Source organism: Palaemon carinicauda, chromosome 4 (assembly GCF_036898095.1).
Source record: "Palaemon carinicauda isolate YSFRI2023 chromosome 4, ASM3689809v2, whole genome shotgun sequence".
Taxonomy (NCBI): domain Eukaryota; kingdom Metazoa; phylum Arthropoda; class Malacostraca; order Decapoda; family Palaemonidae; genus Palaemon; species Palaemon carinicauda.
The window spans coordinates 167,078,885-167,101,218 of NC_090728.1; the positions used below are offsets into that span (position 1 = coordinate 167,078,885).

Below are 22,334 nucleotides of genomic sequence, written 5' to 3' on the forward strand. Positions count from 1 at the left end.
TGTGGCACTGACATTCATCACATTTCTAAGTAAAAAAAAAAATATATGTTATTAGCCATGTTACAATAATTATGATTATCATTGTTAATATTACTAGCTAAGCTATAATCCTAGTTAGACGAGCAGGATGCTATAAGCCCAAAGGCTCAAACTGGGAAAATTGTCCAGTGAAGAAAGGAAATAAATAAGCATGAGAAGTGATGAATAATGAATATTAAATATCTTATGATCAATAACAACGTTATAATAGATCTTTCGTATATAAATTATGAAGAGAGACATGTGTCAGCCTGTTCAGCATAAAAACATTCGTTACAAGTTTGAACTTCTGAAGATCCACCGCTTCAACTACCTGATCAGGAAGTTCATTCCACAATCTAATCACAGCTGGAATAAAACTAATAGAATACTGTGCATTATTGAGCCTTATGATGGAGAAGGCATGGCTGTTAGAATTAACCGCATACCTATTACTAAATACTGTATGATATAGTCTAGGAAGATCTAAACGAGAAAGATGTTCAAAATTATGAAAAATCTTATGCAACATGCATAAAGAACAAACTGAACGACGGTGCCAAATTATTCATAGCGAGCGTTTTAAAAAGAAGTTAAAACTGGATAATCCACATTAACAGAAAAGATTCTGACACCAACTGTGACATTGGATATGGTAGTGATGTCAACCACAATATCTGGACATATGATTATCATAATCATGACATTTTAAAGGAAAAGGACGGAAAACTTTCTTGCAATGATAACCAGAAAAGAAATTAGAATCCAAAAAAACAAAATTATCTTAAAAAATATATCCCGGATGCTTGTTAAAAATAAGTCATGGAGACGTGTTATCATCACAGGAAATAACGCGATGTTTACAACCTAAAATCGTTTTCAACAAACAGCCTTATCTCTGAATTCATGACCTAATCATTGATTCGCCCTTGATATCATGAGTTCTAAGTCGAGATCCCGTACGTGTCTTAAACGAGACTTTAAGTTGCATAGACGATACACGTTTCATATGCTTCCCTCAACAAAGCACTTCCTAATGACGCTGCAATGGAAGCACAGATGTAACAGATGGTTTTTATTTCTTTGTTGTTTGTCTCCAGAGTGGGGAAGCAACAAGATCAAATGGGGACAAAATGTTAACAATTCAATTAATCAAAGGAAACAAGGATGAAAATACAGCTATGGTTATAATAGCCGATTTTATTGAAGGGATATGGATGGGAAGATACTTAGGATTTTCAAGTACTGACCCGCAATTACTTAAATATATTAAAAGCAGAATGATAAATACGTTTAATGAAAATAAAATAGGATTTAAAGCTTCTATTAAAACGGTATTCACGGCTAACTATATTTTCATTTGAAAACATATTTAGATAAATAGTAAAAATTTCAATTGTAAATACAGAATATGTAAAATAAAAAAAAATATCTATGTAAATATACTATGATGTATATGTTAAAACCTGTTAGGTTGTAAATGTGTATTTCATAATAAAAGATGAAAAAAAAATATTCTTTTTTATTCATATGCGCCAAGCATTCAGTAAATTTAAAATGCAATTGTTACCCTTCTTCCAATTTACTTCAGAATAATCCGCTGTCTTGTTTACTTGGCGTGATCTTTCCCAAACTTCTGTATTCCTGTAATTTAATCATTACTTTTATTCCTATTTATTTCAGAATTTTCCGTTCAGCGCGATCTGCTGATATAACGTAACTTTGCATGGCGATATGCTCTATTGTCATGATGATCTATTTATTATTATCATTATTACTACTAGCTAAGCTACAACCCTAGTTGGAAAAGCAAGATGCTATAAGCCCAAGGGCTCCATCAGGGAAAAATAGCCCAGTAAGGAAAGGAAATAAAGAAATGAATAAACGATATAAGAAGTCATTCTTCTTCTTCTTTAGATTGCCCGGAGCTTCTCTCCGGACAGGGGCTTTTTGACGGTGCGTCTAATGAAAATTAAAATAAAATACTTTTAAAACATTAAAAACATTACAACATATTTAATTTATAAACTTTAAAAGGACTTATGCAAGCCTGTTCAACATAAAAACATTTGCTGCGAGTTTGAACTTTTGAAGTTCTATGTGAACTTTGTAATGATATGCACTTTAATCGTGTTATTACATGTAGGCCTAGAGCCCTTCTGAACAAGAAAATGAAAGTTAAAGAAATGACACAATTCAAACAATATCTACCACTCTGGATTATTAGAAGATCCTATTTCCAAGTCTGTTATAAAAAAAAAATGGACGATGAGAGTTTATGTAAGAAGATGCTCAGAACGAATAGATGCAGTTTTAGTTATCAAATGCGCTTCCTAGGACTACATCCATATCATTATTACTATTATTATTATTATTATTATTAGCGAAACTACCACCCTAGTTGGAAAAGAAAGATGCTACAAGTCCAAGGGCTCTAACAGGGAAAAATGGCCCAGTGAGGAAATGAAACAAGGACATAAATAAAATACAAGTAATGAACAATTAAAGTAAAATATTTTAAGAACAGTAACAACATTAAAATAGATGGTTCATAATTGAACTATAAAATCTTAAAAAACACGAGGAAGAGAAATCAGATAGAATAGTGTGCCCGAGTGTAATCTCAAGCAAGTAAACTCTACTCCTAGACAAGGGTACAGAAGCTATGCCACTACCTAAGACTAGTTGCTTTTCCAACTAGGGTTATAACTACTTAACTAATAATAATAATAATAATAATAATAATAATCTGGAATTTGAGAATAGATGAAAGAGCCTACAATGTTTAGTTTAAAAAAATTGTATTAGAGTCTCGTAATTACGTAAGTGAATTTAGTCATATTTGAACTAATTTTTGGCAAATTAGTTTTGATACTACCAATAGAGAGTTGTGGGGTCCTTTGAGTGGCAAGACAGTACTACCTTGGATCCTTCTCTCTGGTTACGGTTAATTTTCCCTTTGCCTACAAAGACAACGAATAGTCTGGCATATTATTTACACATTCTCCTCTGTCCTCATACACATGACAACTCTGAGATTACCAAACATTTATTCTAATGTTGTTACTGTCCTTAAAATATTTTATTTTTCCTTGTTTCCTTTCCTCACTGGGCTATTTTCCCTGCTGGAGTCCCTAAGCTTATAACATCCTGCTTTTCCAACCAGGGTTGTAGCTTAGCAAGTAATAATAATAATAATAATAATAATAATAATATCCATCAAAGAGGATGTTTTTGTGTGAATTGTTGGACTCGTAAGGGCAAACTATTGCCTAATTAATCTTTATATCCATATTGGATATAATCAAAATAAACTTCTAAACACAAAGTTTATGCTAAGAATTTATGGTAAAATTTTCACCAACTTAAGTTATCAAGGATGGATGTTAGTCTGAAATAACTGCAATTTGTATGGCTTTTGTTTTAACATATACTTTTACAAGAATTTTCAAACTCGGGTTAATTCCTAAATCCAAGTTCAGATAGCTCTTAAAACCTAATGATTTATATACTAATTTTAGTGTCTGATTTAGTTTCCTGACATGACCAAGGACTGTGGCCGTTTCAGATACTTTAAATTCTGTCCCAGTAAACCGAGTTTCCATTCCCTTCTATCGTATTTCTATGAGGGAATTGTCAAAATTTTCCCACAACTGCAATCTTGAAGATATAGTGATTATCTCCGAATATAAGTTGCGTGTATATTATTACAATTATTGTTATTATTAGGCTACTGTTATTGTCATCATTATTATTATCATTATCAAAAATTTGAACAATCATCTACAGGAAACAAGCTTTTTGAAGATAGAATAGCCTTCTGTGAAAGAGAAACTGAGAATTACTTATAAATATTAAGTAAATATAAGTCAATATAACCATAAAAAGACGGCACAGCAAATACAGGATTAAATGACATTGGCTATTTATTGCAATATTGCAGTTTATTAAACATATACGAATAGCTATTAACATTGGTACCATTCAAGTTATATTGAGGAATTACTGAAAGAATTGATAAGTGGCACAGTGACAGAACGTGTTGGGTGATGCTTTGCAAAACCAATAAGTAACACGTACTAGTAATGGTTCCTTTGTTAATGAAGCCACTTATTAAAAGAAGGAAAAATATACCTCCTGGAAAGGATCAAAATCTTAGTTAACACTATTTGGAAGAAGAACACGCAAATATTTTGTCATGATTAACCAGATCTGTCAGTTAAATTCTTACTTGGATAAGGTTAATAGTTTATTATTATTATTATTATTATTATTATTATTATTATTATTATTATTATTATTATTATTACTAGCTAAGCTACAACCCTAGTGGGAAAAGCAAAATGATATAAGCCCAAGGGCTCCAACAGGGAAAAATTGGCCCAGTGAGGAAAGGAAATAAGGAAATAAATAAACGATATGAGAAATAATGAACAATTAAAATAAAATATCAAATATTGCTATCTTATTCAAACCTTTAAAATTTTAACTCTCCGAAAGAAGAGTCGCACTCTTGTATAATATAATATTATCAGAAGAACTGTAACTGTGCACTGAAAGACTTCCGGTCCTGTGCAGAGTGACATGACGATGGCATAGAATGTTCAATGTGGGGTTTTTGAATACCAATCTTCTTTCCCGCCGTTATTCCTACATTAAAGAGTCGGTAATTCTTTAACATTCATTACTTAAGTTTTCTGACTTTTATCACTGTTAGGGTACGGTTGTATTCCATTGCTAGTTGGGTTATCTCTGTTATTACTCACTGAGTATTCATTTTCACTTCGTTTTCACTATTTACAACCATAGACCCTTTATTCTGTGGAAGCTTGCTTTGAAATCTATTGACAAATAGAGCCATGCGTTAAAAAGAAGTCTAATGTTCATAAAATTATGACTAAACTACTAAATCGAAGTCAATCAGTTTATAACAGTCAAATGTAAAGTGGTAATTTTCATTATTAAAGGGGCAGCAACAGAGTATGATAACGATGTACTAGCACTTGACGACAATAACAGCTGTCAATGGTTATGTAGAGAGATTAAGCTGGTTTTATATATTTGTCTCCTTTTCTTAATATAACCTCTCGGTAGTTTACGGTTGGGATAAATATAGACCTTGGCTGGGATAATTTGCGAATATTGAAGATTTATGCAATCATGGAAGGTATATATTTTATGTTTTAGTTCACCTTAACAATAACCTAAGTAAGTACATTTTAATTGGAGAACTTCCCTGATACCTTCATTATCAGCACATGCACTCACTTTCATGTAAGGTTTTATTATCATTATCATTATTTGCTAAGCTACAACCTTAGTTGGAAAAGAAGGATGCTATAAGCCCAGGGGCTCCAACAGGGAAAATGGCCCAGTGAGGAAAGAAAACCAGGAAATAAGAGAATTAAAATAAACTATTTTAAAAACGGTAACATTAAAATAAATATTTCATGTATAAACTGTAAAAACTTTAACAAAATAAGAAGAGAAATAAGAGAGAATAGTGTGCCCGAGTGTACCCTCAAAAACTGCTAGAAGAACTAGAAGAACAGCTAAAGAATCTTTTCTGCCCTTGCCAAGAGGAAAGTAGCCACTGAATGATTACAGTGCAGTAGTTAACCCCTTGAGTGAAGAAGAATTATTTGGTAATCTGTTGTCAGGTGTATGAGGACAAAGGAGGATATGTAAAGAATAGGCCAGACTATTTGGTGTATATGTAGGCAAAGAGAAAATGAACCGTAACCAGATAGAAGAATACAATATAGTAGTCTGACCAGTCAAAGGACCCAATAACTCTCTTACAATAAGGGATATATGTGTAGAATCTGGGTAAACATGCTTTCTCCACATTAATTTTCTTTATCCTGGACAACAGCATATAATGAATGGTATTTTCACTTCTAGACAGCTTCAGTTTTACTAGAAAAGGCGATTGAAATCAGAAGCTTGAACATTTTGGACTATATTTTACGACCAACCAAGCTTTCTGCTTTCAATATCCTTTCTAGTAATACATACATACATACATACATACATATATATATATATATATATATATATATATATATATATATATATATATATATATATATATATATATGGTATTTCATGCATTCTGGTAAGCAAGCTTTGCAATTCCTGTGATGGTGTGCTAATATATATATATATATATATATATATATATATATATATATATATATATATATATATATATATATATGCAATATGTATATAGGAGTAATGTTGTGACATACACGTTCCGACATTAGACTCTCCTTATGATTGACCTTTTCCACCTCATTCTCTCAAAATGGCCACAATTCTCCAGGATAGGGAATGATATCTTGCAAAAGAAGACATCCAGTCATTCATAGAATAGTGTTCTTTTGATATTGCTTTGCAATGACTCCTGATCGTAATTCATAGTGAATGAAATACTTCACCAAAATGCCGAGAGATGAACCCAGCGGTAAAAGAACTGTGAGTGGCCAACACTATACAGTAAGCTTAAACGTGACACGCAAATGCTCTGTTGATAAATGTTTTCAAGCGGGTTTTCATTTCTCTCATTCATTAACTTGACCACGGAATAAAGGTCCTTACTATTTTGAATGTCAAGTAGCCCTTAAAAGTAAATTATGTTCAGGTTCCGAACTAGAAATGAACCTTTCCTTTAATTTTCATTCAGTTTCTTCATTCCAATGAATCTGTAGCTATCTAAATGTAAAGAAAAAAAAAGAACATCTCGTACATAAACAAAGGTAATAAGAGTCACTATACAGTGAACATAACATCACCAAACAAATACTGCGAACATAACACCACCAAACAAAAGCTGATAGAAGTACGAAACTTCCAAGAGCTTGATACAAAAACAATGACCTCATCCGATCATGTGACTCTACGTCACATGCCTGGGGCTGGACTGCACTGCCAAAGTACGATGAAATTTATTTACTGTCCATTTCATTAATATACTGGCAATTGTAAAAATGTATTGACCTTTTATAATTGTTAATTTTCGAATGTATCCCCTCTTTAGAAAAGCCACCCGTTGGTTAACAGATTTTTTATACCCTTGTGAATTTTATCATATCAAACATAAGAAGAGTATTTCTTATCATTAGAAATTACATCTATGGTGACATGCAGTACTTATTCTTGTAATCTATTAGAATTTAAGTTATACGACGATAATGTTATTATCAAATTCATTACAATAAAAACCTTTCATTTAACATAACAAATAATCTCTCTCTCTCTCTCTCTCTCTCTCTCTCTCTCTCTCTCTCTCTCTCTCTCTCTCTCTCTCTAACTACATTTCCAGTTATTAAAAAACAACATTGCAAATAACTTCAAGAACCGATCCAAAGTCATCGAAGATTTGCTTGTAAAAATCACTCAGGCTATTTATACATATATATATATATATATATATATATATATATATATATATATATATATTTGGGCTCAAGCCATGGCGTCCTGATGGAAGGTTCCTTTTTGGTAGCTTCCTTGGGTAAAGTTATTTACCCAAGGAAGCTACCAAAAAGGAACCTTCCATCAGGACGCCATGGCTATCTCACCCAAAAATAGATTTTTCGCTTCGCTCAAAATCCGTTATATATATATATATATATATATATATATATATATATATATATATATATATATATATATATATATATATATATATATATATATATATATATATGTATGTGTGTGTGTGTCTGTGTGTTTGAAGCAAGTACTTTTTGGCGTTCGAAAAATGTATCTGCCAAGAGTTCATCTCTTTTCACTACACAATGATTACCATTAACATTAATATCAATAGTAATTTTAATGGTTAAAGCAAACAAATGAGTTTGTCCTCTCTATTTGAGCCTTTTAATTGCTTACTGTACTTTTTTATTATTTTTAAAAGCCTTGTCTCAGACACCACTACTTAAAATAAATTGATCTACAAAACACATTACATTCTAACTAGCCTTTAACTAGATAAACAATGTACTGTATATTAAATAAAATTGTTTTTGAAACTGCGGTACGACAACAGGGACTTGTCCCAGGAAGAATGGCCACGGTTTCGGTTATCGAGCTCCGGTATATAAGCAGCTGTCGCCAATTAAATCGCAGTGCTGAGTGAAAACAGAGCAAGGTTAGTAACGAAAATTCTTTTGGTAATTGTTACCCGTTCCACATCAAATTTTCTTTAATTTCTTGCCTCATAATAAAGACAAAGTGAATGTGGGTAAAGTGCGAATATCTATTAAGTTTGTTAAACGTTGAAACTGAAATTCCAGTTGGTGTTGGTAAATTAAGCATTTCGCATTGTTATTCCGATCCCACCCAACTTCGTCGTTGTGTTTTTTTGTGCGTCAGGGTTTCCTGTTCATATATATACCCCGTAAGTCTGTTTCATAGTGTGGTTACGCATTTCATTAAATATACAGTAATGCATATTAGTGCAAATGGTTGTTTTGTTCAACAGACAGATTCTGTTATCCAACGCCCATGACTTGAAATTTAATTGGTGGTTGCTGTTACCAACTTTTCCAGATGTTTATATCTAAATTTTATTCTATTTATGATTTTTTTTACTGAAGGCTGGGGAAGGATTTCGTTAGTAAAATCCGATAACTGCCTGTGAACTACGATTTACGTTCTAGGACATGAGCTTTAAAATACGTCGTTGTAGGAATTAGGCCAAATTTCTCTTTGTTTGCTGTTAGGCTATTTGGACTTCTGTAGCGAACGTTTGGGAAGAAATTGTCTAATTCCAACCCAAAATGGCAATGGATTGTGAGCTGTAATTCCCACCAAGACAATGTGTAATAAACTAAATTTACTTTGGTAGTAAAATATGTCTAATATCAAGATTATTGCCCTCTGACCCAAATCTACGGGTACCCTTTATTTTTTTATGGAAATGTGTAAAAAGTCCGGGCTCGTATTTTTTAGCTGAAATTAAAATATAAAAACCAGGCTGTATAAAGTGGGATTTTGGTTACTTTGTTGGGGAAAAGTTTTGTGGGAAGGCAGAAAAGTGAAAGCCATGTCTGCATACTAACCTAACCAAACTTAGATGGTAACTTTGTGATTACTCTGTCCCCCCAAAACTTTACTGTAAGTGTTTCTGTCGTATCTTGCACCGATTTATTTCTGAATACAGATGAGGCCCTATGTGAGGATAGTCAAGAATTTAAATTACTTATATAAAGCTTTAGGAAATATATTTGCTGAATTTTCATGTCTAATCATTATGCTTTATGAATTGTTTTGTCTGTTTGATCCGTTTACGATACGGTAGTCAATGTCATCTCATTTCATGTTTTTCCTCTGATAATTGGGTTTTATTATGATATAAGAAACTCTGAGATCCCCTAAATTACCGTAACAGTGCGTTCATTACTAAGGCTGTGTAAATTTCTTTGTCGGTAAAGAAGATATTGTACCTTGCGTTCACATGTATGGGTATACTAATCTGTAAGGAGTGTTTAACCCTGGCCTAACAAGACTTTAATTGCATACTATTGCCTTATTACTGTACCTTGTCACTAAGCAATTAATCAGAGTACAGTATAGATTACAAACTTCTCAATATTGGCAAATCATGAAGTTCCATTTGTAAAACTGGCTTCAAATTTTTTCATTTACTGTTAGTAGTCTCAAATGAACCCCTTACCCTGAATCGACAGTACCACAAGGCTTCATTCTTCTGACATTAGACAGCTACAATATGTAAAATGCCCAACTATTGAGAGCCTTTGTATATCGGCGGCCAGTTCCTCGTGCATTCATTTAAAATTAACATCAACTAGCCTAAGCCTACCCCCATAACCTAACCTCCAAGCTGTGCCCTTGCTTACTAACCTAATGGGGGGGGGGGGGTTAACACTCCCCTGATCCTAAGTTAGACATATTACATACAGATGGCCGCTATCATACATACACCCCCAACTATTGTGCATTTGACCGTATAAAGTCTGTATAGTTATGGTATTTTTAGTTTTGTTTGTCTTATGTTGAATTTTGTGTAATTTGCATATGTAAGGACAGCACAAAATAGAACTAAATACTGTATCAAAGTTTTAAAATATGGTTGCTTTAGTCTAAACCCCTTCAAAGTGACAAGTGCGCTAATTCGTTTTTTTTTTTTTTTTCTCAAACAGATGAAGTCCATAAGTGCATTAGTGCTTGTAGCAGTGTTGGCTTCGGCCAATGCAGTTTCCTTCTTCAGTGTTGTGATGGAGGAGTGGGAAAGTTTCAAGGTGAGGATGGATTCCCCTTTCTGTTAATTTGTTTACCTCGTAGGGTCTAAGACCTTTTCTGAAGTTTTCCATTTTTTAATTTTTTCAAAAGAGATTTTGTGAGCAATTACAGAAATGCTATATTATTTACTTTATTAGATACTGTAATGTAGTTTCAGTATACTGTATAGAGTATACTAGAAAGTTTGTTATTAGACTTTGAAAGTAAGAACTTGCTAGCATTGAAAAATTTGCCCAAACATTCCACGAAAATTTTTAAAACTTAACCACAGTCCTGATGGAATAGCTATTAAAGGATCATTATTTTTTCTTTTAATGCAGGCATTCTTGTTTTTTTTATATAAATATTTGTGTTTTCAGTTCGAGCATGGCAAGAATTACGACAATGACGTAGAGGAAGCATTCCGAATGAAGATCTTTGCCGAGAATAAGCAAAAAATTGCTTCTCACAACAAACTTTACCATTCTGGTTCAAAGACTTACAAACTCGGTATGAACAAGTATGGTGACATGGTAAGTGGTTATCACTATTTTGATACCCTGTTTATTTTTTATTTTAATTTTATTTTTTTAAAGGTCCATCCTAAGAATAAACAGGGAAGTTGAGATCAGCAATAAATTACATCATTATATCTGATGGCTTAATTTTTGGCTTTTGAGAGTGATAGAAGTTACCTCATTACTGCATGTCGGGTAGCTTAGTTATGGTCCGTTTGAGATCGGGAAAAAGTTGCCCAGCTATATCGGAACCTAATTAAGTGGTTATTTACTTATATAGGCTGTAATATATGGTTAATGGTTTTTGTGAGGTGCGGAAGTTTGGACTAAAACAAGATATTGCATAGCTGAATGTAATTCCATAGTGTCAAGTTGAGGATCTACTTTTAATGACTTATTTTGGATAGTAGTCTTTAGTCGTGTCTAAAACAGTGTTGCCAAACCCGCGGTTTACCCGCCCAATTGGGCTACTTTTGAACATCTTGCCGCTGGTTATAAAAGGGTGCCGCTACTTTCCTGAAATTGGGCTACTCTGGAAGAAATAAACCTCGGCGCCAATAAATTGTTTAAATGGTCTTTACAAATGCAACTTATATAATAATTTCAAAGTGGAAATGTGGATCGATTATTCTATTTCAAATTTCAATAGTTCACAGATAGTTTAAACCATTATAGTAGATTACTTGGACCTAACAGGCCATCCAGACACGGGCTAAGGATTAAGATTTGGTTAATTGGTTTCCCCACACCTGCAAGTCAAAAACAAGATTATTCTTATTTGGAGGAAATACCTTTACTGTACTCCTCAAAGGTGACACACCGACACGTTAATGGAGTTAATCTGCAGGTATTAACCCAGGACAGATTCTTCACTCATAGCTTCATTGTCCGCTGAAAGCCTTTCCGACCTTTTTTTTTTTTTTTTTTTGAGAGAGGTTGAAATTATGGTACATTGTACGGTCATTATTGTACATGGTACGCAAGCTCTGAATAGTACATGTACCATAGTTATGATGAAACTGTCTATTTGTAATTGACCAAGCAATCAAACGTGTCACAGATGCGACCAACATATCCAAAACGACTTTGTTTCAGATTTGCAAGGAAAATTAGGTCAAGGCTATTAAGCATACTGATAACATTATAAAGGAAGATATGATAAATGACGTCTGTATTAGCTAATTCATTAAATCTTTTGTGATAGAACTAACTTCATCGGACGAAGAGTCACCATAACCACGTTTGCTATCTGAACCTTTGTTATAAAAACTTTTTTTTTCATTAATTTAATAAATCTAAAACAATACAATCACCAATGTAAATATACTAAATTAAACTTAGTTAATTGAATCCTTTTATGCTTATGTTGAATGAACACCAAATCTCTTTTATTTTGCTAATTTTAATTTTGTTAAATGTCATTCAACTAGTACTTGAATTTGCAAAAAAAAATATACGGCTTTATTTTCTGTATTTTTGAATAAAAATTATGTAAATTTTTCGTTATCATACTCTTCTACAAGAGCTTAGTTGATTGATTTCGATCCCCGCCCCACTAATTTATTGCTATAGTATATCATATCAATAGTTTTTAGTACCAATTTAATGATGGCTACGTTACTATAATTGGGCTACTTTTGAAGCAACTGCCGCTACTTTTGAGGCTTTGCACCACGGTTTGGATGTCAAGTTATTTGGCAACCCTGGTCTAAATGTTATTCTAACCTTGAATGGACAATCAGGCTAGTTCAGTTCATAATCAATAATTGAAAGTGTGGTATCCTTGGAATTTTCCAATACTGTACATTAGAATAAAAAAAACTATGGTACAACTCTTAATTTTAAATTTTAATTGTGGAAAGTGGTGGGCAACCTTAATGAATTTAGCAGTCTGGATTTTTAAATACTGTCACCAGTAAGTTTAGTTTATTAATGGAGAAATTGTAATGGGTTAGTTGGGATGAATCTTATTATTGTAAACTTGATAGCATTAGTACTTTAAGCATTTTAAAAATTATATTTTTTATATTAATTTAGTAATGTAATAGATGGTTTAAAATGAATTAACTTTTTTGCAGCTTCACCATGAATTCGTAAACATGATGAATGGCTTCCGTGCTAACACCTCTGGCAACGGATACAAAGTAAATAGAGGATTTAAGGGAGTTTCCTTCGTTGAACCACCCGAGGATGTCGTAATGCCAAAGAGCATTGATTGGAGAAAGAAGGGGGCTGTCACTGAAGTAAAGGATCAGAAAGCTTGTGGCTCTTGTTGGGCTTTTTCTGCTGTAAGTAATTTTTCTTGGCGAGCTAAGGACAGTGCACTAGTTGCCCGGTTTTGTAGTGTGTTTTCCTGGTTAATGTTGATCAATTTCAATAACCACTCAATCAGTGTTGGTCATTACCCGAGCTTTAGCAAGATCAGGAAATTTTATTCAAATAACTATAGCAACAATAATATTTGAGCGTTTTTCTAAATGGTTATATTTTGCGGCTGAGCTATTAGATTAGTTGAGATAGCAGAATTTGACATGACTAAGTTTGGGCATCATTTTTCAACAGACTGGAGCTTTGGAAGGTCAGCATTATAGACAAACTGGAAGTTTGGTAAGCCTCTCTGAGCAAAATTTGATTGACTGTTCCGAAAAATTCGGCAATAATGGATGCAATGGTGGTCTCATGGATAATGCTTTCCAGTACATCAAGGCCAATGGAGGTATTGACACAGAAGACAGTTATCCCTATGAAGCTGAGGTAAGATTTTTTAATTTCTTGAACCATAGTTTTGGAAATTGGAATGTTTTGTTTAAATAAGAGACTGTTAAGGTTGTGTATGTAATAGATTTTACTTTAAACCGTAGTGCTATTTAGTCTCTCTTGTTAAAATTAGTGTAATTGAAAAATTGCAGGATGACAAGTGCCGTTACAACCCTGATAGTGCTGGTGCAGAAGATCAAGGATTTGTCGATATTCGTGAGGGAAATGAACATGCTTTGAAGAAAGCTATTGCCACGGTTGGACCAGTTTCTGTTGCTATTGATGCTAGTCAAGACTCCTTCCAATTCTATAACCACGGTGAGTTATGGTTTTTGGTTTCTTTATGGTGTGCTTATTCTTGACTATCGAATATTTAAAGTGTGCGATTCTTATCCTCTATAAGACCAAATGCTGAAATTTATTAGTTTGTGAAGCTTTTGCTAAGCCCCTCTATGTGCACGTACAGTTGAAGCGCATATCTTTAGTAATGCTGGTTTGTTATGTTGTCTTAAGAATGGCTGCAACACTGGATTCTTTAGGCACCCAGATGTTAGCCCTTTTTTGCTTTTTTTTTTTTTTATCTCCCACCCATCTTATTACCCATTGCAACTATGGGTTGATCTCTTTTCCTTCTTTGGTCTGTGTACCTTCTCTTGCATGAATCTCTTTTTGTCCAAAACAATCTTATATTCTAAAACAAAAGCTTTTTTATATTTTGATTTGGTACTTAACCACCTGCAATAATCAAGTAATTTAGTTTGGATGGGAGATGTTCTGACAAATTTCTAGTCATTATGGCTGGCATACAAATCTAAATTACTAAGGGATACTTAAGTTACATTTATTCTTGTAGTTGATATTGATTTTCCTTTTGCAGGTGTTTACAGTGATCCCGATTGTTCATCAGAGAACTTGGATCATGGTGTTCTTGCTGTTGGGTATGGTACCACTGATGATGGTCAAGACTACTGGCTTGTGAAGAACTCTTGGAGCAAGTCTTGGGGTGATGAAGGCTATATCAAGATTGCTCGTAATAAGCACAACATGTGCGGTATTGCAAGTGCTGCATCATACCCCTTGGTGTAGGGAGTTTAAGTAGATAGCCTTCATCTTAGTGAAGGTTGGGATATTTACTGTAGGTCTTTTCAGTCCTTTTTTTAACTTTGACTTCCATTACAAACTATACTCATTACATAAACCATACTAAGATAAGAGGGAATACTGTAGTGATCAAATTTAAAAAAAAATATTCATCCCTTATACTTGGTAGATCCCCTGAGCTTTAAAAGTATTCCTTATACAGTATTCCAATAGTTACACTGATGTATACAGGGGAAATATTTTGAATTTTAATGAAACTGGATAAGTATTTATGATTTGAAAATGGGTTAAATTAATTACTGTGTATTGTTCTGAAGTATTTCCAGGCTGTATTTACATTGCAAGTTACTATTTCTTAAATGTCATTGGTTGTGAGTTTTACTGAAACTTTCAGGTTTATTGTAAATCATAATAGTAAGGGCAAGGACTGATTGGCTGAGGAACTTAGTCTGTGATTCTTTGAATGTTTTTTTTTTTCTTCTTTTTTTTAATACTTTTTTTTAGATTGATGTCTTTTATATTTTATTTTTGATGTTCAATATGCAAGCAAGGCTTTGCATCTGTACCTTTTGAATGAATAATGTATTTTTAAACTGCTTTTCAGTCTACTATAGTTTGATAATTAGTTATACAATATGTACTTGCAAAAGAGAGAGGTATGGGTGCAGCTGCATAATTTTTAATAAACTCTTTATAGAATTTGGAGGTATATTTTTCCTACTAATCTTTTCTCATCACGTTTCTCTAGTAAATTTAAGTACTGAATTTTTTTTTCACTTAATTCAAGTAGAAGTGTGGACACTACAGTACTAAAATATTTATTGGAGCATTTTAAAAGGATTTGTATTTTTTTGAATATTTAAGTAACTATTTTCTTCAGTGTTCCTGCATTGCTATGTTACTCCCCATGCACACCTTTAGCATGTGGGAAGATTAAGGGTCTGGTCATTTAAGAATTATGTACACAACTTTGTTCCTATGGAGATAAACTAAAGTGCCGTGGTTACAACCGGAAAGAAAAAAAAAAGGCTTAATTCAGCTTGAAGCTGTTGCCCAGAGTTTATGCTTGGAACATAAAGTGATTGGCTACTCTTGAATGCACACTTTTTGGTTTACAGGGTATATGAAACTGTTGCTCCTTTACTTAGCTGTCCCATGCTGTCCAGAGGAAAACTACCTACCTTTTTGCCTGATTTGACAGCGGAGTAAACGCCTTTTTAAAAAATAAGGGAAAATTTCTTGGCTCCAAAGTTATTTTGGAGAATTGGTGATTTTACTCCACTATGTAAATGTGTTTGTGGTAGCAAAAGTCCAACTGATTATTGCCCAATTTCCATTACTAACAAAACTTCTAAATAGGTTTGCTGAAGGTGAAAGTCTGTTCCATAGTTAGCAATTGGGCTTTCGTAAAGGCCTTGGGGCATTAGAAGTCTTCCAATCTCCAATGCTGTACATCAGTTTGATTGTGGTTGAGAAGTTTGTATTATTGGCCTTTATTTTAGAGCTGCCTTTGACAGTGCTAATCATGAGGTGCTTCTTTTCAAATAAAATCAGTTGGGAGTGGGAGGGTCTCTTCTGAGCATCTTTATTACATTTTCAAGTATTAGATCAAGTTTTTGTTGACTGGCACCAAAGTTTAGTATAGGAATGTGATATCTGGTGTTCCTCAAGGTAGTGTTCTTGGCCCATTACTTTTTGTACTATATATACGATGTGGTTTGGCCTAGAAAACTAGCTCGTTGCATATGCAGATGGTGCTACCCTTTCCATCAATTCTATCTCCTGAATGGTGCAAGTTATGGGGCATGAAGTTTAATTCTAACAAAGCTGTGATTGTAATTAGGTCAAGGACAGTTGCTCCTCCACATCCAGGTTTCGCTATTGAGGGTTTTTCAACTTTAAAGCACTTGAGATTTTATTTGTGATTCTCGACAGCAAGTTTGCTTTTGAGAAACGCATTAGGTCGGTCTTCAATTGCACAAAAAAATTGCCTTATTGGGAAAGTTTAGAATTTCGGTGATCAATCTTTTCTGTAAGCGTATTGATTCTTTCATCCTACCTTGTTTGGAGTATCTTTTTCCTCTCCAGTCTTTAGCTCCTGATTTCCATCTAACTTGTCGAACAAGAACTTATGGTGTAAATAAATTTCTTATTCCTGATCTAGATATTAATCTCTGGCACAGTTGTTCAATTAGTTAGTAATGCTTGTTGCATTAGACTACGTAATTCTGACCATCTTATACAATCAGATTATCCCGGACAGTACCATCCAGTAAGTAATACGATCTAACTAATCGGGTGGTTGAATCGGTAAAAGCTGAAACTTGCAGCAAATGTTTTTATGTTGAAGAGACTGACAATTCTTTTTATAATTTTATATATAAAAAATGGTTTTAATATAGTTTTTAAAACATTCTATTTCAATTTGTAAATAAATTCTCATAAAGATTGATTTGCTTTTTTCCTTTCCTCACTGGGCTATTTTTCCATAATGAAGCCCTTGGGCCTTACAGCATCCTGCTTTACCAACTAAGGTTGTAACTTGGCTAGTTATAATAACTGGCAACCGTGTATGGTTACCAGCCCCATTTAACATATTGGGTAAGCTTGGGCCGGCCTGCCATTCTTCTTCTGATCTTTGTCAGGTCTGCCACATTACAATCACAACTCCTTGCTGGATTACAAAGGAACCTTTTCTCTAAGGTGTGTATTGTGAATGAGTGGTTTTTCAGGTATCATGCAGACTTGTCCCTGCCTTGAAGTAGGCCGGGGTGAGGTAGATCAGTTTCAGTTATGCCTGAACTGCCGTGTTAAGTGGTGTTCTTTTGATTCACCATGTGATTTTTGCTGGTATTGGCCACCCTCCCAGTGGGAGAAGTATCGTGCTTGCCACGAAGGCTAAGAAGGATAGATCTTCCACTTTCTCACCAGAACGAGAAATAAAATCCTCTTCATATGATGCATGAGCTCTCCCACTCCAATCCTTTACCAGAACTTTCTACAACTGCAGCAACTGAGGGTGACACCCATGACAGTACATTTTAAATTAGTGAAATGTTTATTGATGTTTTGTCTGAACAGGTATCCTTAGTTCAAGATCATACTAACCTTGACAGGTTACTATCTCCCACGAGTATGCTCGATGGTGAATGCCAGGCCTTTTATTTCATTTAAGAGGTCTTTCTAATCAAAGTATTGAAAATATCTCATTCTTAGCAAAGAACACCACTTCATATGGTGAAAGAGTGCACCGCCATCCCAGTGCGTGATCGTGCAGTGCAGTCTGAACACACTGCCATCAATTAAATCCTCGCTTGGATGCATGCTCTGTTCGTGCTGCAGCCCAGGTACATAAAAATACTGATGCCCTTCCGAATGTGGTGTTATTTCAACTTAGGCTGGAGATCAGACTCCCGTTATATCACAAACCCATGCTCTTCAGACTTGAATAATCTGTCGTCCAGGCAGAATAGACCTATTGCAACAACTCTTCCTAGGTCTGTATAGACCATAAATAATATTAATTTACCTAATCCTCAATCTGCTGAGAGAGGAACTAAACCAGATTTGCCTAATTTTCAGAGATAGAGGAAGGCAGCAGACCCCTTGTCCCTTTTATCTCGGGTGGCACCAGCCACAGCACCGAGCGATCAACCTCTGCCCAAGAAACGGATCCGACTCTCCACCCTATTATTCTGCATCCAGGTACAGGCATTCTAGGTAGAATTCACCTAATTAATCTTATTCCTTACAGGTATCAAGCTAGGACAGTCTCCTGTGTTCAGTCTCGGTCCAATGTAAACAATCTTATTCCAGGAGCATTAAAATCTACTTACGTCATCTCAACATTCAAACGGCAGATGAGAGCATGACAGCTAGATGGTCTTGGAGACTAGCCACGCTCCCAAGTTGCTAGTAAGCACTGCGCTATCAATGCAATCTAAACAAAATCCTACAGCATAAAACACAGATTCGATGTATCTTTTTCAAACTAAGCTCTCGACCTGTTTAACAAACAGGCTTTGACTGTCGAGAACTCTGCGATCCAGTAGATTGTCAAAGTTGCCTTCTTTGGCACTATCCCATCAAAGAAAATTTAGTCGGCTGATGCGCATCCTAGCCCGCTACCCATTGATCCCAATGTTGCAGCCCTTGTTCCAGGTGTACCTAACGACAAGCTAGCTAGCCTTCCTTTCTTTTTGGCATATGAGATTAAAAACATGAATGTAGTTGCCATGCCAGCTATTCAGGCCTGCTCCTGGCTGGACCACTGGTCAGAAGCAGTGTCTCTTTGCCATTTCAAAGAATATGAATAACCCGTAGGTAAAGAAACATTTTGAAGAGTTGGCTAGATCTGAGGTTAAGGCCTTAGAGTTCGTATTGCATCAGACAGTTTTCCTGTGGGGGGAACAGTATCTGTAAATGCTTAGATGCAGTTTTAGCTAAGTACTCAGAACAGTTGTCTTCCAGAGACGCACTCAGTTTGCGCAGTTCGCATGTAACTGACATCCCCAAACTTTCCTCCCACAGAATTAGTTGCAGCAATAGAAAAGACTGAGAAGGGTCGGAAATCATCTTTCATGAGAGCAGCGGCAACAAAAGTGTGAAATTTACGAAGATGGTTAAGGTGTGCCTAAGGACAAATACACTCATTGCCCTACTTCCAACTTCATAGTATACCTTCTTACCCCATTAAATTCTTGTGATCTCCTTTAGGAATCGATGACCTGTTAAAGGATAATATCCTCTGAAGGCCACAGCCAAAATGTTGCTTTGTATTTGTTTTTTGCCATATTTTCTCTTACCATGGTAATTTTATTTTTCCTGGCATATCTACATGCTATGTATTTTTTATTATTTTTTTTACCATTTCTTTAATAATACAACAACTATTAGCATTCTTATTATTTTTCTATTTTATCTTTATATCCTTCCTTTACTGTACAGTACTTATAATACTTTGACATACGAGCATAATGCATTCCAGGACTGAGCTGGTATGTCAATTTCCTCATATCTCAGATAAACTTTTCCCATCTACAATAACTGAAAAAAAAAAAAATACGTTCCCACCCCCGTAAAATCACCCAAATCAATGATGTAACAATGGAAAAACGTTTTTAATTTTTCCTATTCACAGCCTATACTCCCAAAATTTGACTGTGATCTGCAATGAAATGTGCCTTTATTATGGAGTTCTTACCTTTGAGATAAACAGTAGCGGCTAACGGCTGTGTGCGGAGGAGGAGGGAGGGAGAAAGTTAGACGGTACACGTTCAATATTTACACTACGTATCTTAAGACAAACTTTTAAATTTACTCAAATTAAATTTTCTTTTTACTGTTCCTCACTTGTCTTCGCTCTTTTTGCCTCACTTTCACTTTCACTTGTTGCAGGCCTTTAAAAAAAAAAACGTATCCAAGGTGTTTTGTGTCTGTCTCCCATTCCAAGATGTTGTGGAAATGACTTAGGCAAGTGTCGTCGATAAGAGCTGAAGCACGACCACAAGGCAATTTATCAGGGTGCTTCTTTTCAACGAAATCAGACACATCCTGCTACTTAGAAAGTACAGTACTTCCTTTATTTCCCTCATAGAAAGGAGTTCCTCTGGTTCTGCCTCCTTGCTACTGAACTCTTGCAACACCTCCGTATGTTGCATCATCTGGAGCTCAATAAATTCCTTCGTTGGGAGCTCTTCTTGATGCTCCTCGACAACGTCGTTAGCATCTGTCTCACTTACCTCCATCCCCATGACATTTCCAAGAGACGCGATCTCTTCCAACACAATGGGTTCCGGGTCAGGCTGTAGCGTATAGAACCCTTTTAAGTCCCTTTCAGTTATGGAATCTCGCCACAATTTCAACGGCAGGTTTTTCTCCAGCAAATACTTATTGACTGCCAGACCAAAGCATAGATTAACCCTGTTCTGTGAAAAAATTTCTCATAACCCAAGCCTTAGAATTTGTGCACCACATTACTCAAAATTTTTTATTCAAGACCATTTGTCTCTTGAAAGCTTATGGGTTTTTGGAGTGGTATACCAGCAGTGGCTTGATCTTGCTGTCACTGCTGGCATTGGCACACAAGACTAGAGTCAATCGATCCTTCATGGGTTTATGGCCCAGCAGTTTCTTCTCCTCTGCCTTGATGAATGTCCTCCTGGGGATCTTCTTCCAGAAAAGGCCATTTTCATACAGTGAAGACTTGTTAGTGGGTGTAACCTTCTTCAGCAACATGTGAGGCAAAACGTATCCCAGTTCGCTTTTTGAAGTTATCAAACCAGTCACTACTGGCTTTCAAGTCTTCGTAGATTGCGCTTGCCTCCTCACAGATGATCGTCTCGGTCATGCTATTTCCTGCCAACTTCTTTTCTTTTATCCAGAGCAACAGAAGCCTTTCCATCTCATTCGTCCGTAACTTTGTCAGGATTGTTACGTCATTCGAAGGCTTCTTGCTCTTGATAGCAACCCTTCTGTTTGAGGATTGTACATATTGTCGATATACTCCTCATGTAATGGCGGGCCAGCTCAGTCTCTCGTACACCACTCTCATGTTTCTTGATAATTTCAAACTTCATTGCTATCATCATCATGCAATTTTTCTCATCAATGCCCTGGTTTCCACTCACTTGCTTTGGACCCATGACTTAGTAAGTTAATCATCCACAAATTAACGTTAAAACCACATCAATATTACAAACAGTATGGGCGATGCTCGGAGATGTGTTCAGATGTCGCATATCACGCAAAATGAACAAGTAGTGCGGGCCTCAAGAGCAGCTCCCATGCGCTAGGCCACCTAGGGTCAGTATCTGTAAGCGTGCTTGTATCTCAAGTATGTCCTCGTATCTCAATGCAAAAATTTGCTTGCCGGCTTGCTCGTAGTTTATCTCAAAATGCTCGTATTTTTGAGCACTTGTATTGCCAAGGTATTACTGTATTTCTTTTTCCTTATTTGTTTCCCTTCCCACTTGGGTTGCAGCTTGGTGTGACGGTTAAGCTACAGTACTTATCATCACGAGTAGTTCTCATCAGTACCTGCCCGCAGGGGATAGTTTCTAACGAAAACTGATTAAAGAACGTCCATCGCTAACCTGAGAAATTATATCGGAAAAATAGCAATGTTACAAAACTACTGTATGACAATCAGAACTTTATCTTTTATATCATTGACGTTTTACATTTAAAGTAATTTTATTCATTAAAACCATTAATTAGCGTCCTTTTCTCTTTATTTTTTTAAATATAAAGCTGGAAATATGATAATACGTGTTTTTGTCCACCTTGACCTTCATAAATTTGACAGATTTTAGGATGCTCACAATTTTACAGACTTTTGGATGGAGACTCCAGGCACTGTTTTTCAAACCTTCAGGAAGAACGACTTCTTATTGAGCATAAATCTGAAAGATCCTTACTTTAAGATTTTCATCCATTCTATGTCCAGAAAGTACCTCTGATTCCCTTTCATAGACAAAATCTACCACTTCAAGGTGCTGTGCTTTGGCCTGGCCACAGTTCGTCAAGTCTTTGCCTTGGGCTCACGGCTCATGCTACAGGTATGTGGCTCATGCTACAGGTATGTTCGTCCTCCAGAGTTTTTTCTTTTTACAGATGCCTATTGCCATAGATGGAGAACCAGTCTTCAAAGGCAACAAATTTTAGGGATATGGTCACAGGAAGATAAGA

General features: G+C 35.2%; 1 protein-coding gene across 2 annotated transcripts; it reads left to right on the plus strand.

The window, feature by feature from the left end:
• The first annotated feature begins 8,118 nt into the window (after positions 1–8,118).
• On the plus strand, positions 8,119–15,344 carry LOC137640172 (procathepsin L-like). Of its 2 annotated transcripts, none has more exons than XM_068372697.1 (7): positions 8,119–8,176; positions 10,191–10,289; positions 10,650–10,802; positions 12,866–13,075; positions 13,350–13,541; positions 13,697–13,862; positions 14,422–15,344. In XM_068372697.1, the coding sequence occupies exons 2-7, from the start codon at positions 10,191–10,193 to the stop codon at positions 14,628–14,630; spliced, it is 1,029 nt and encodes a 342-aa protein (XP_068228798.1). In that variant the 5' UTR covers positions 8,119–8,176; the 3' UTR covers positions 14,631–15,344. The 2 variants fall into 2 exon arrangements, with proteins under 2 accessions (XP_068228798.1, XP_068228796.1); XM_068372695.1 differs by lacking the exon at positions 8,119–8,176 and adding an exon at positions 8,249–8,425.
• Positions 15,345–22,334: the final 6,990 nt, after the last annotated feature.